Here is a 14,153-nt window from a genome sequence, read left to right on the forward strand (position 1 = left end):
GACTAGTAACTTGATGTGTAGGAATCTAGAAACTTTTTCCATTGTAAGGAGGAAATCTGCTGGCAAGTAAAGTACATATTTACTTTTGGTGAATATCTTGGTCAGATAAAAACAGTAGTTTTTTGATAAGACGAAATGCCACAATTATGTTGGGTTGTTATTCCAATATGAAACCTCCTAGTGAACGAAAATCTCTTGACTCAAGTCTGCTGGTAAATAATACATCAGGAAGTGACTAAGTAATGTTGTGACAATGCCCAATGTCAAGGTTCCATTTATTCGTTTGTAGTTGACTCCTGAACTAGTGCTATCATGGAAGTGAGGAAAACAGTGCTGAAGAGAATCAGCACTGAGAAGTAATACAGTTCTGACAACACTGACAATAAGTTCAAATTTTGAATATTTATTATTTATTACAATCAGTGAAAGTGGAAAAAATCTTACATGTCTATAACCTATTTTATTTTCATAAAAAATTTTTTTAATAGTAATTTTTAATAAATAATTCAGTATTCATAAATAATTTCATTTTATTTTTGTCGCTAACAAACCAAGTTTGAAAATATTACCTACTGCAGATTGCACCTGTAAAAAAGAGACAATGGTCTGATTTACTCCTGTGATAAGGTTTAATGTAGTTTCATAGCAAATTGTCTGTGTTAGTTAAGCGACGGCATTTGCCTCTCTTACACTCTATTGTTTTAAATGGTTTATATAGTTATCTAACCTGAAAACGTGGTGGACCAACTAAAATTTCACACTTCCATCAACAATACGAGTCGAGTGACTTTGTGTTTACTTAGTTTTCAGTCTATAGCCTTAATGAGAATGAATGAAAAGGTACGACGAAAAATGAATGCAAAAATTAAATGATAATGAAACTGATGGATGATGACATGCAAAAAATTTGTGTTTACTGCATACTTTTATGATATACAATTTTCCACTATTTGAGTGTTACATGTAAGTCAAAATGGCATGAATGATGTATTTTTCTAAAATTAAATTTGCCTCCAAATTAAAATAAAACTGATCAACAGTCAGTGCAAGGGATCAGGGAAATGTTACATGACATTGAGAACATTTACACAAAAATACCGTTTAATAATCTCTCCACGAAACATTCTTAGAGGAGGTGTTTCAAAGTGGTAAAAATAGCTTGTGAGATGGTGAGGTCGCATGAGTTCCCTGTTGCAAGCTGAACAGCAGGCGGTGCCCATACAAACATTGACTGAGTTAAAACTTTTCTTCCATACATTTAACGAGTGTTTAAGCATCATTCATGCCATTTTGAGGTCGTTCGCCAGGCAATGGCGAGTTGTTGCATGGCGTCCACGGACGTCTAGTTGCGGGCGAACTGTTCAGGAGGAGCGTGCTGACCTGCCGAAGGAGTTGTTGAGCAGGTTGTTGACCGCTCGCAGCACGGTGATGGGGATCTGCAACAGCACACAGCCAGGATTAACTCAGAAAACATAGTTAAGGGTGCAAACGGTTAATCAGAAGCCGAGATCGAAACTACGGACGTCGCGGGCAGTTGTGACACAGTTACTACCGTTTTACACGTTTTCTTCAGGATCGTAATGACTGATATTCCTAGACGTTGTCCTTTCGATACGCTAAGATCCTTAAATATGTATTAATTAAAAAGTTATTAATGGAGTCATTAAATGAACCTAGTAATTTCATTAACAAAACCGATTTCGAAGTATTCTACAATGTGTTATAATGTCCCTACTCTTTGATTTTTACCTTTTCCTTTGTTTGGGTTCCTCTTTCTGCTGGCTGCACTTATCAGATAGTAGCTAGGTTTAACTGCTCATCAGGACGTCATTTGCCTGTCTTCTGTTAGTGTTCGTTTAGCTTACCGTTTTCATGCACAACAACACGTTTTTTAGCTTCAGGTAATACAATTATTCATATGCTGGGAAACAATATTCAATTACAAAATTTATGAAATTCGTTCATATATAACTTACAGTGTAAATCTTTTTAATTAGGTAATGACGACGTGCTAGGAAGTCGAAACCGTTGATTTGTTATCCGAGGCCCAGCAATACAATAAAGTAGTTACGTTCCCTATCAAATTTTTCTAGAATTTTGAAAATATTTATGATTTGACGGGAAATTATCTAGAAGTGTTTAAATCAAGACATTAACTCCTACGAAAGGCTACTACATCGCTTCCGTTTCATTTTACACTACGAGGAAAAAACATTATTGTGACTGACGTCATCACCCGAGTCGAATATGTGACACAGGCGTCATGTCGATTCCAGTTACTATAGAGTTTCTTGTCACAGCAATCATGAATTCCCAATTTTGTAAGGAGCACGTACCGTGATTATTAGTTATAATAAAGATATTTGCTGCTTCAGAAAAGGCAGATCCCACTTAGAACAGACATTCAGTTTGAAATTTACAATCCGTCGCAGACTACTGAACTCTAAAGACATAGTTAAGCTGTTTTGGAAGAAGGCACTTGACGTTTTTGACAGGGAAACTCTCGACTAAACTGACAAATCTGATCCGTGAAACACCTCATATAGACAGATTTCAAAAGTAAAGTAGGTGACTGTATTTCTAAGCTGTTTGAAATTAATGCTGGTATAAGATAAGATGATGGCGTATGCCCGGGCGTCTTCAACTGTGTGTTACGACAAATAGTACCTAAGTGTTTTGAATGAAAAAAAGACAGGTACATCAACAAACTTTTCCCAATTATGCTGATGATACTTGAAGTCAACTATTTGATATTTGCAAATTATTTTGCTATACTATCTGAAAATGCAGATGCAGGTATACAGCCCGCACTCTTTAAAGTGATGCCACTAGAGCAGGCATCAGAATAAAATTCATTTTCGAATGACAAGAAATGTTTAAAATAAAACGTGCATTTGAAAAAAACGGAAAAGTAATGTATCATAACACAGTAGTGAAATCAGAACGCCTCTACACAAGTGAATGTCTGCCACTGAATTGTAAACCAAACAAACTAGAAATATTAGAAGAATCATGAAAAAAGTTAAATCCTATAAGTAGCAAAGACGCCTGGAAACTAAGAGCAGTGAAACAAAAAAATAAGGAAAAGAAGACATATTTTTTGAATGTTTAAACAGGATGATGGACACTGGGATGAGAAAATAGACGTTCAGGTATCTCTGGGAAATGAAATCAACAACAATCAGTACCCGGGAAGTTAGAAAATTCTTAGAAATACACAACACAAAATCAGAAGGAGCAGCAGAATTATGTAACTGTAAAAGGAACTTTAAAATTTATGAGGCTTCAAAGGCAGAAACATAAAAGAACAAGTTTGGAGTGATCTGAAGATAGAAAGAAGACATGGCAAAAACATGAAAAAAAGAGCAAATCGAGAGAAAATGAAATTATCACTTGACTTCTAGTTACCCACGGAAAATAAAAGATACCATGACTGTTGAACCAAAAAAACATGAAATCTGAACCGCTTCAATTCTTCATTAATGCTTGAACATAGTATGCCTACCTCTGCAAATTGATCTCGATATAGACAGGCAATTATTTTTCAGCACTTGATGACAGCACGAATGGTTAGCAAAAGCTCGAGTCATCGCTAACATAGCTTCTGACGACTATGTAAGTATGGTTGACAAATACTGTTTGCCTTTTTTGTCTCTGAATTTTTCACATATTTTCCGCAGTTCCCACGGATTGCCAATGTTGTCAGTACTGTCACGTGAATTACTTTAGTCACTCTTTCCCTGGCACTATATTAATTCTGGAGAATAGGTAGGAGAAAAAATTGGACAGAGCTGGAATTAGATGTTATGTGATGTACGTTATGTGAGCGCCTTCAATAACTAAGAGAATAAATACAACGACGCTGACATTTGTCTACCCGATGGGAATAGAAGTTATCGAAATTTACCACCACGAACAGCTTCTAACGGATTTAAACGTGCTATATGGGCTTCGTTCATCCTTCGCGCTACAGATTTTCTGCGTTTATTTATAGTCACAAATATTGTGTGTGGTTTGACGCCGTCCTCCATCTTCTCTTACCTTACAGTAAAGTTTTCACCTCAATGTGCTTATTACATTCGTCATCCTTCTTTAACATCCCTTACCTTTCTCTGTGAGTAGCTGACTTGAAATGTTCAGAAATTGGAGCAACTGTAAGTTCTCTAACTTACAGGTAAACAATTAGTGATAGTTTAATAAAAACAGTTGAGTCAGTTTCTGATATTTTGGTGTCCAATCAGTTGCACAGCCAGAGCAGCAGCAAGTTGTTCCTTGCTTCTCTTTTTTTTGATCGAAAACGTTTTATACCGTCTGACAAGAATCGGGTATTCCGATAAAACTGAAGAGAGCTACCCAATCGAATGAAACAGCAAAAAATGTGTACAGATGTTATTGGTGCAAAATTAAGTTGATTTCCTTATTTCCGCCTCCCCCTCCTTTCTCCTGCAGCTGGGTTGTAGCTTATGACACTTTTTGTCTTTGAAACACCGATTGATATATCGAAATGATAAAGCGGTACACATTTCCATCCGTGAAAATACTAACTATTTCAACAACTTTCACAACACGCGTTTGAGAGATGTTCTAAAGAATGTTTCCATACTTTTTCTATTGCGTGGACATAATATTTAGTTTTACAAGAGATGACATAATTTTTCAGAAAGAAAGTTTTTCATGTATCTAGTGTAATTACGCAGGTGTGTTTAGGTTCTGCTGTCTTCAGCGTTAAACACACTTTGTATACAGTCTGGTTTCGCTTTCTACTGCACTATCTACGTCAACTTCCTACTTCCTACTGTGATAAACTACGACTCTACGATCCTATTCCCTACCCCTGCTTCAGTACCCCACTTTCTAACCCTCCTTTTAATGCAAACGAACTCTCCAGCTCAGCCTCAACCACTTCATCAACTGGTGCAACACAGCAAAAACGCAGGAATTAACTACAGAAAAAAACCGCCCGAACATTGTTCCCTCGATTCCTCTGTCTATCCCCGACGGTCTTGTTCACGGACATAGAGATTAAAATTCCTAAAATGAAAATCTACATCTGCGTTTACGTGACTACTCAGAAATTCACGTTTAAGTGCTTGGCAGAGGGTTCATAGAAGCAATTGCAGACTATCTCTCGGCCTTTCCTCAGTCATGCAGCACGTGGGAAAAATGGGCACCTGTATCTTCGAATGTGACCATTGATGTCTCTCATTTCTTTTAGGATGGTCATTTCATTTCTAATGTGAAGACGGGCGTTAATTCAATGAAAATTCGTGTGAAGATCTCACCGCAACAAAAAACTTGTTTTAATGACTGTCACCCAAAATCCTCTTTTTTTGATGTCCTCCATCAGTCATGTCCGGTAAGGATCCCTTATCGAGCAGCAGTACTCCCGGAGAGGACGGACAATTCAAAAGTAGGCAGTCTTTTTAACATACTTGTCGCATCTTCTAAGCGTTGTGTTGTCTATATGATGGTTTCAATGTAAGTCGTTCGCAATTGTAATATTTAGGTATTGAGTTGAATCGACAACCTTCTGTGATTTATCATGTAACTGAAATATAACGGAATTTTTTGGTACTCATGTGGTGAACCTCACTTTTTTTTGAAGTCACCTGCCACTTTTCGCATCGTGTAGAGTAGATATCTTGTCTAAATCATTTTGTAATTTCTTTCGAGCTTCTGATGACAGCATCATCTATAAAAAATCTAAGAGGGCTCCTCAGATGGTTTCCTAACTCTTTTATATCGATCAGGAACAGAAGAGGGCGGAGAACATTTCCTTGGGGAACTCTAGGTTTCGCCTCTGTTTCATTAGAAGACTTCCCGTAAGCTACTGTCAACTGTGACCCTTCTGGCAGAAAATCACTAATCCAGTCATATAATTGAGACAATACTCGACAGGCATACCAAAGACTGACTAGGAAGCCTAATACACAATGCATGGAAAGAAATCAACAACGAGGTCATTAGAGTTGGAAAACAAGCTCGGATTTTTTGACGATGGGAAGGAAAACGGTCACACCCCTTCAAAGAAATCTTAGCATTTACCTCGAGCGATCAAGAGAAAAGACGGAAAACCTAAAATTGAATGGTCGGACGCGAATTTGAATAATCGGTCACCCAAATTTGAGTCCAATGTGCTAACAACTGTGGCACTCTGCTCGGTTCGAAGATAGACACATCTGCTTCCATTAACAGGCTGAAAGTGGTAACTAAATCTCGGAACCCCTATCCACGTCACCCTCGCCCTTTCAAACGCAGAAAGTGCCTTAACCCTTCCGTTAGTTGTATTACTACTTCTGATTGCTTGGATGACATGCGATTCTCAAGCCTTCCATACACAAGTATCTGATTCTGTACCAGCTCATAAAGTACCGACACGTCCTGAAACACACTTTAACATAACATTATCTCCAGTGTTTCCGTAACCAGACTCGTCACTAACAGTTACCCGACGCCCTCTCAATCACGATTTCCACACCAGTAACATCGTGGCATACGTGTACCCAAACCCTTGCCTTACAAAAATTTATTTTGGACTGTAAGCCAAATTCTGATAAGTGGCAAACTAGTCATTACTTGCCATTTCTCCACCGGGGGAATGAAAATTACTAAAATTTTCTTTTCTTTCTGTAGGATTTATCTACTCTCAGTATTGCTATATTTCAGCTTCATTTTAGTATGTATTTAAAAATGTACGCCACTTATACAGACGTGAAGTGCTGTATATTGGCGGCAAAATAAATGAAATTAATTTTTTAGTTCATGCAGATATTTTTAATTTTTACTTGATCGCTTATCACTGGCATTACCTACATTCTGGGAAATGGAGTTTGATAATGACGACACTTGAAAACAGTACATTGACGTTTTAATTTTTAATGGCAGGTACTTAGAACAAAAATATTACGTATGAAATCGTATAGCGGAAAACACTCAGACATGATCGCTAGACTTACCTGGAAAATATCATTGATTATCCTGGAGAACATTGAGCTCCTTGTTGTCGGAACTGTAGTGGATGTAGGGGCTTCAGTTGTGAAGTCCGACACACTGCTGGAGTTTGTACTGATGCTGGTCGGCGCTGGGGAATTGCTCACGTCAATACCCTGAAACAAATAACGTTCAACCTCAGTCTGAACCTCTGCGAAATTGGAGCACGTGTGTAAAGATGTTTTTCAGTAACACCAGAATTTTAGGAAGACATAGTGTGTACAGTAAAACAGTAGCAAATACGAATACGACAACAACAAAAAATAGTGGAGTATAGGGTTTTCCGTTATGTTATTACGCAGCTCAACACAACTCTCAAAAATTGTCGAGAATATAGGTTTTGAAATTTTTATAGTGTCTCTAACACCCTAGGGAGAGGTCAATTTTTCTACAGGCAGCGTGGCTTTGTCGTAGAAGGCTCACCTGCCACGAGGGTAATCCGGCTTCGATTGCCAGGCGATACATGAAAGAAGTAATTGAGGGCACGGAGTGCAAGTACTACTCTGAGACGAAGAGGTTGCTACCAGGGACGAATTACTTCCGAGCTATACCAAACAACTCAGACCTCTAACAACTATAAAAGGTTCGTTTCACATATTCTGTAGCTCAAGGAAACAATAAATATCTATATTCTTTGAAGATTACTGTTTTGTTGCAAATAACGATTAGGTAGCTACAAAACTCTGACCAGCGGAAATACGTACGTATGACACGTAGTAGGTGGTTTTTATAAAGCAAATACCTTCTGCATTACAAAGTAATTATTAAATTACAATACGTGGTCAATAACTGTCCCCTAAGTGTCCAACATACCGTCGAGTTAATAATTTGTATGATGTGTGCAACGGCTTTCAGATGATACATACCAAGTTTCAGCTCTTATCTTCAATAGGATTTACGAAATAGGTAAGTAAGTAAATAGCTGATAAGCGGTGTATGGATCATTTACCCTGTAAATCGTTTCACTAATAGACTAAAGACTGGGTTTTAATTTGCGAAGTGTAAGGAACTCCATACCGAGAGAGGTAGTGCAGTGGTTAGGACACTGGACTCGCATTCCGGAGGACGACGGTTCAAACCTACAGGCCTCCGACCATCGTGAGTTAGGTTCCCCGTGATATCCCTAAATCGCTTCAGGCAAATGCCGGGATGGTTCATTTGAAAGGGCACGGCCGCCTTCCTTCCCCATCCTTCCCTAATCCAATGAGACCGACGGCCTTGCTGTTTGGTTCCCTCCTCCGAATCAACCAACCAACCAAGGAACTCCATGGAAACGCCTGGTAATAAGGCTAGCGGCGCAACACTACGGTTGATGCGGTTGTCATGCTACGGGATTGAAGAGGCGACTAACAAGTTTGTAGAATGCTACATAGAAAATACGCTGGACGACATAAAACGAAAAATAAAACTTTCTGGATATAATAGTTAAAGAGTGTTTGACGATTGTGTCTCAAAACGTAACAAATAAGTTAATTTAACATAATAGCGAGAAATACAACTGTTCTCGCAATATTTATGACAAAGGCGCAAGTTCTTCGTTAGAAAATAAACCAACTTATAAAAAAAGTACAGAGCTCTTCATGTACCGTGCAATATAAAACGAGCTGTATACTTCTATTTTGGTCCGCGTCCACTGTTTCAGGTTCACTCTTAAATACTACTTATATACAGCCTTTGCCTCTTCCTTCTATCACTTACATTGTCCCGTCTGCCCTCAAACAACTAACCAAAAACGTCGACCCTGACGGGACTATCTTGCCCACTACCCTATTTGGAACCTCATGTTATTAATGTTCACTCCATCAACCCATAAAAGAGATCTTTGACTTTCTTTTAACATTTTCTTCTTCTCGCTTTCCGAATAAGTGCTTCCTCCATTGTAGGACTTTCATACTCTAAAAAAGAAAATAGATATTAAATTTCTGTTGGTTGTCTCATCATTATACTCGATAAACAAACTTAGACTAGAAAAACATGGAGAAGAAAGCGCATTAGCCTGGTTCAAGATGCCACCTTGCGATTCACGTTAAATAATCTATCTCGGAGACAACACGGAAATTGTACTTTTATATTTTTATATCCTCGAGAAAATAGACTTTGTAGTTATTCAAGAGTATTTAACACTCTAATACAATTTCATTATTTCGAAGAAACCAGTGTGGCTCTGTGGTAGAATGCTCGTCTGCCATTTGGCTGGCCCAGGTTAGATTCTGAGATGCAAGCAAATGTGCAAGTTCTGCGAAAATTACAGTGTACGTAAAACACATATAGACGCAAAAAAGTCCTTAGCGGTCGAATCTGGTAATCACTGGAATGCTGATTCGAGTCTCACTTTGGTTACTTTTTCATTTTTTCCTTTCAATTCGACTACCGACGTCATTTAAATTTACAATTCCTAAAGCGTATGCTAATTAAAACACCTAATTGTAATTTTCATGAAAAATGCAGAACTTCTTACTTCTAATTACATAATGCGCACTAAACTCTGTTTTCATAGCAAGTATATATTCTTAATTTCAGATCTTCACTAAACTTTTCTTAATAAAAGTAGTTTAAATGAGAAACACTACAAATGAAAGTATTCTTCTTCATGTATTTTACAGTTCATGTAAATGCTCGTAGAACTTTTTGCACCTTTGTTTAAAAACTTACGCCATCCCAGAATCGTTTCTGGGCCGCCCAACTGGAAAGCGAGGATTCTATCACACAGCCACACTGTTCCTCCGAAAGAATGAACAAATATTAGGTTATTAAAGAAACTCTATAAACTTCGAAGTCGAATTTCTTGAGTATTTTTGAGGTTGATTGTTATTTCAGTTCTTAACTTCATGTAACATAAATATAAAAAATACAAAAACCTGATTGCTGTGCGGTCTCCGTGTTATGTCGTTTAACGTGAATCGCGAGATGGCTCTTTGAACCAGGTTACGGTATTATCCTTCTCCGTATCTGCGCAGTTTTTCGCGTATAATGATGACAAAGTCAACGGAAATTTAATACCTAACTTTTCTTCCAGAGTACGAAAAGATTCATCGTCTTAGAATGGGGGCAACAATCGGAAAGTAATAAGAAGACAATGTCAACAGAGTAGACAACGATCTCTTTTATGGGTCGATGGTAGTGAGCAATACTAACAACAGGTTGAGAGTAGGTGTACGAGATAGTCCTCGCACATAGTACAGCCTTCTAAGTTGGTTTAGATTCTGACGAAGAACTTGCACATTTGTCATAAATATCGTGAGAACTGCTATATTTTTTGCTCCTATCTTTAATCAAGTTATTTCTTACGTTTTGAGACGAAACCGGCATATTCTCTCCAAATATGATGTCCAGCACTGGTTGGGTATTCATTTCTTTCGTTCAAAATATTGTCTATGCAATACTCTAAAACCTTGTTTGCCGCCTTTCAAGCCTGCAGCGAGGCAACCACATCATCCGACGTGTTGCGCTGCTAGCATAAATACCAGGCGTTTTCATTGAGTGGCTTGCCTTACACTCCGCAAATCAAATTTAAGTCCACAAACTAAAAGTGATATAGAAACGCATTACAGGGTGAACGACTCACACGATACTATCAGATATTTATTTAGTTACCTATTTCATAAATCTTATTCAAGATCAGTATCGAAGCTTGGTATTCATCATCTGACAGCTATTCCACACTTCATCAACTTTATTAACGTTGCTGTATGTTGGGAAGTTAGGGGAACGTTATTCAGTACTTATAGCAATTTAATAACTATTTTATAATGAAGAATTTCTTTTAAAGGAGAAACAACTTTTACGCGATTTTCAAAAGCCTGCTGCTGTCTGTCAGACGTCTTATTTCCGTTGATAAAGATTCAAAGAGATTCGAAGCTATATAATCATTTTTCGTACCAAAGCTATAGTCATCAAAGAATAAATTATTATTTACTTCAAATATAGAATATATGAAAAGGAGTTTCTTTCTTATATATTTTCAATTTTAAGTCGCTAGACTTCCGTCTAGTTTGATGCAGCCCGCAACAACTTCTTCCCTCGCAAGCAGCTCTCCATCTCAGGAGCAGTACTTGACCGTGCACCGTCAATTATATCTTTAACGTATACCAATCCCTGTATTCCCTTACAGTTTTCATTTTCTACAGATTCCTCTAGTATAACTGAAGCTACTCTCTCATGTCTTAACACATGTCTTATAATCCTGTCCCTTATTGTCAGTGTGACTCTGCGGAACACCTCCCATATCCTTATCTTACAGGTTCACCTGCTTTGCAGTATCCTTCTATAGCATTAAATTTCAAACGCTTCGATTCTCATCTTTTCCAGTTTTTCCACTGTTCATGAGTCACTATCATGCAATGCTGTGTTGCGAACATACATCCTCAGAAATTTTTTCCTCAAATTTAGACCTATGTTCGATTCCAGTAGAATTCACTTGGCTAGGAAATCTCCACTTCTCTATGCTAATCTTCTTTTTATGTACTATTTGCCTCTTCCGCCATAGATTATTTTGCTTCCAAGATAGCAGAGTTCAGTAACTTCGTCTACTGCTTTATGGTCAATTCCGATATTAAGTTGACCGTATATATGCTACTCCTCGTTACTGTCCCCTTTCTTCGGTCCACTCTCAATCCATAGCCTGTACTCATTAGAATATTCATTCCTTCAATAGGTACTGTAATTCTTCTTGACTTCCACTGGCGACAGCGATGTCATCAGCTAATTTCACCCTGAATTTTAATCCTACTCTTGAATCTTTCTTTTTTCCGTCACTTCTTGTTCTATGTATAGACTGAACAGGAAGGTCGAAAAAATGCATCCCGGTATTACAGCGTTTTCACTCCGACCAATTGGATCTTTGTCCTGTCCTATGGTCTGTCATTCTCTTGTCCTGTTGCTTGCTCATATTTTTCTGAGAATTTGCACCATTTACGTTGTTGAACGCTTTTTCTCGATCGATAGATTCTGTGAATATGTTCTTTTTTCCTTATGCTTTGCTTCCATTATAAATCGCAACGTCAGAACTGCATCTATTGCGCCTTTACCTGTCCTAAAGCCAAATTGATCGTCATCTAATAGATCCTCAATTTTATTTTTCATTGTTTTGTGTACTGTTCGTGTGGTATCTTCGATGAATCAGCTCTTAAGTAGTCTGAGCGATAACTTTTGCTCTTGTCTGCCCTTGCCATCTTCTGGGATGTGTGTATGAAACTTTTCTGAAAGTCTGATGGTATGTCACCAATCGCATGGAACCTATACAACATGTATAAATCTCTGTTGGTCCATCATGGCCAGGGTACATTGGCTGGTTAGAAATTTTAAATGTCGATAAAATTCACCAACAGCCGTATACATTAAGGTATTTTATTTTATTCTGAAAGCAACCGGTTTCGGCATTTCATTTTGCCATCTTAAGGTCCCATATGATTTTATGTAAATAAACGATATCCAGTGATTTATGGCGCTATACGACAAGTTCGTTTATTTGGATAAAAGTGTATGGGGAATGAGGAAGGCAAAATGAAATGCCGAAACTGGTTGCTTTCAGAATAAAATAATATACCTCAAATACACAGCTGTAGGTGAAGTTTATTGACATTGAAAAAAACCTTGTATAGATGTTCGGTTGAACTTCCCATGATGATTTTAGAAATTCTGAAAGAATGTTATTGATTCCTTCTGCCTTATTTCATCGAAAGTTTTCTAAAGCCTTGTTAAAATCTGACGCTGATACTAGATTCTCTGTGTCTTGCTTATCGATTAGCGTTTCTTCTTCTACCATGCCGCCAGACAAGTCCTCTCCCGCTGAGGTCTTCAGTGTTTCTTCTCACCTGTTTGCCCTTCCTCTGCATTAAACGGTTTTCTTTTTGTTCGGGTTTAAGGGCGCTCAACTACTGAGGTCATTAGCGCCCAGTCACAATTGTTAGAGCACATAGAATCTAGTAAAACTCAAGGGGAGGGGGGGGGGGGACACAAAGTCCTTACAAAGATGCAGATAAAATAAGTAAAAGAGTTAGATGTCTTTGGACAAGCCAGTCAAAGTTATAAAACGAAGAACACGAGCAGCTGCTCGAGCGTCATCAGCTAAAATATCCGGTAAAGTAGATGGCAGGGACAGGACAACACGAGACTGACTAAAGCGGGGACACGACAATAAAACATGGCGCACTGTTAATGCTTGACCACAAGGGCACTGCGGGGCTGGGTCACCGGAGAGTAGGTAGCGGTGGCTAAACCGGCAATGCCCAATCCGCAACCTGGTCAGAAGGACCTCTTCTCGCCGAGATGGTCGGGAGGAGGTTGTCCAAGCAGTTGGGAACGGTTTTACTGCCCGGAGCTTGTTTCCTTGAAGGGATGACCAAGTATCCCACCACAACGACACAAGCCTCTTACAAACAACCCCACTAACGTCAGATGACGGGACACAATGGGAGGCTGGCCGAGGCAGGAGGACTGCAGCCTTGGCTGCAGCATCAGCAGCCTCATTCCCAGGCACTCCTACATGTCCGGGAACCCACAGAAAGCTGACAGGAGAGCCATCATCAGCGAAAGAATGGAGGGACTGCTGGCTCCGTTGCACCAAGGGATGGACCGGATAGCGAGCTCCAAGGGTCTGAAGAGCACTGAGTGAATCAGAGCAGAGTACATACGATGAATGGCTGTGGCGGCGGGCATACTGAACGGCCTGATGGAGAGCAAAAAGCTCGGCCGTAAAGCTGGAACACTGGTCGAGGAGCCGGTATTTAAAGGCCCCGACGACAAAGGCACAGCCGACACCATCGTCAGTTTTGGAGCCATCGGTGTAAATAAAGGTGTGACTGGCAAGTCGCGCACGAAGTTCGACAAACCGTGAGCAATACACTGCAGCCGGAGTACCCTCCTTCGGGAGCGAGCTGAGGTCGAGATAAATATGAACCGGAGCCTGGAGCCAAGGTGGTGTCGGGCTCACCCTCTCTGAAGGTGGTAGGGAGGGCAAAATCCAATTGTCGAAGCAGGCGACGGAAGCGGACTCCAGGGGGCAGCAGGGCAGACACATACAACCCGTACTGACGGTCGAGAGAGTCGGCGAAGAAGGACTGATAAGAGGGGTGGTCGGGCATTGACAACAGCCGGCAGGCATACCGACACAGCAGTACGTCGCGCCGGTAGGTCAATGGTAATTCGGCAGCTTCAGCATAAAG

At 39.4% G+C, this 14,153-nt stretch overlaps 1 protein-coding gene across 1 annotated transcript in view; it reads right to left on the minus strand.

The window, feature by feature from the left end:
• Nucleotides 1-383: 383 nt before the first annotated feature.
• Nucleotides 384-14,153, minus strand: part of LOC126251596 (uncharacterized) — a 90,157-nt gene continuing 76,387 nt past the window's right edge. Inside the window, exons 3-5 of the mRNA XM_049952130.1 lie at nucleotides 6,957-7,106; nucleotides 1,381-1,436; nucleotides 384-585 (exon numbers count right to left, since the gene is read on the minus strand). Coding sequence (XP_049808087.1) covers nucleotides 570-585; nucleotides 1,381-1,436; nucleotides 6,957-7,106 — 222 coding nt within the window. The 3' untranslated portion in view covers nucleotides 384-569. The remainder of the gene's footprint in view (nucleotides 586-1,380; nucleotides 1,437-6,956; nucleotides 7,107-14,153) is intronic.

Source organism: Schistocerca nitens, chromosome 4 (genome assembly GCF_023898315.1).
Source record: "Schistocerca nitens isolate TAMUIC-IGC-003100 chromosome 4, iqSchNite1.1, whole genome shotgun sequence".
NCBI lineage: Eukaryota > Metazoa > Arthropoda > Insecta > Orthoptera > Acrididae > Schistocerca > Schistocerca nitens.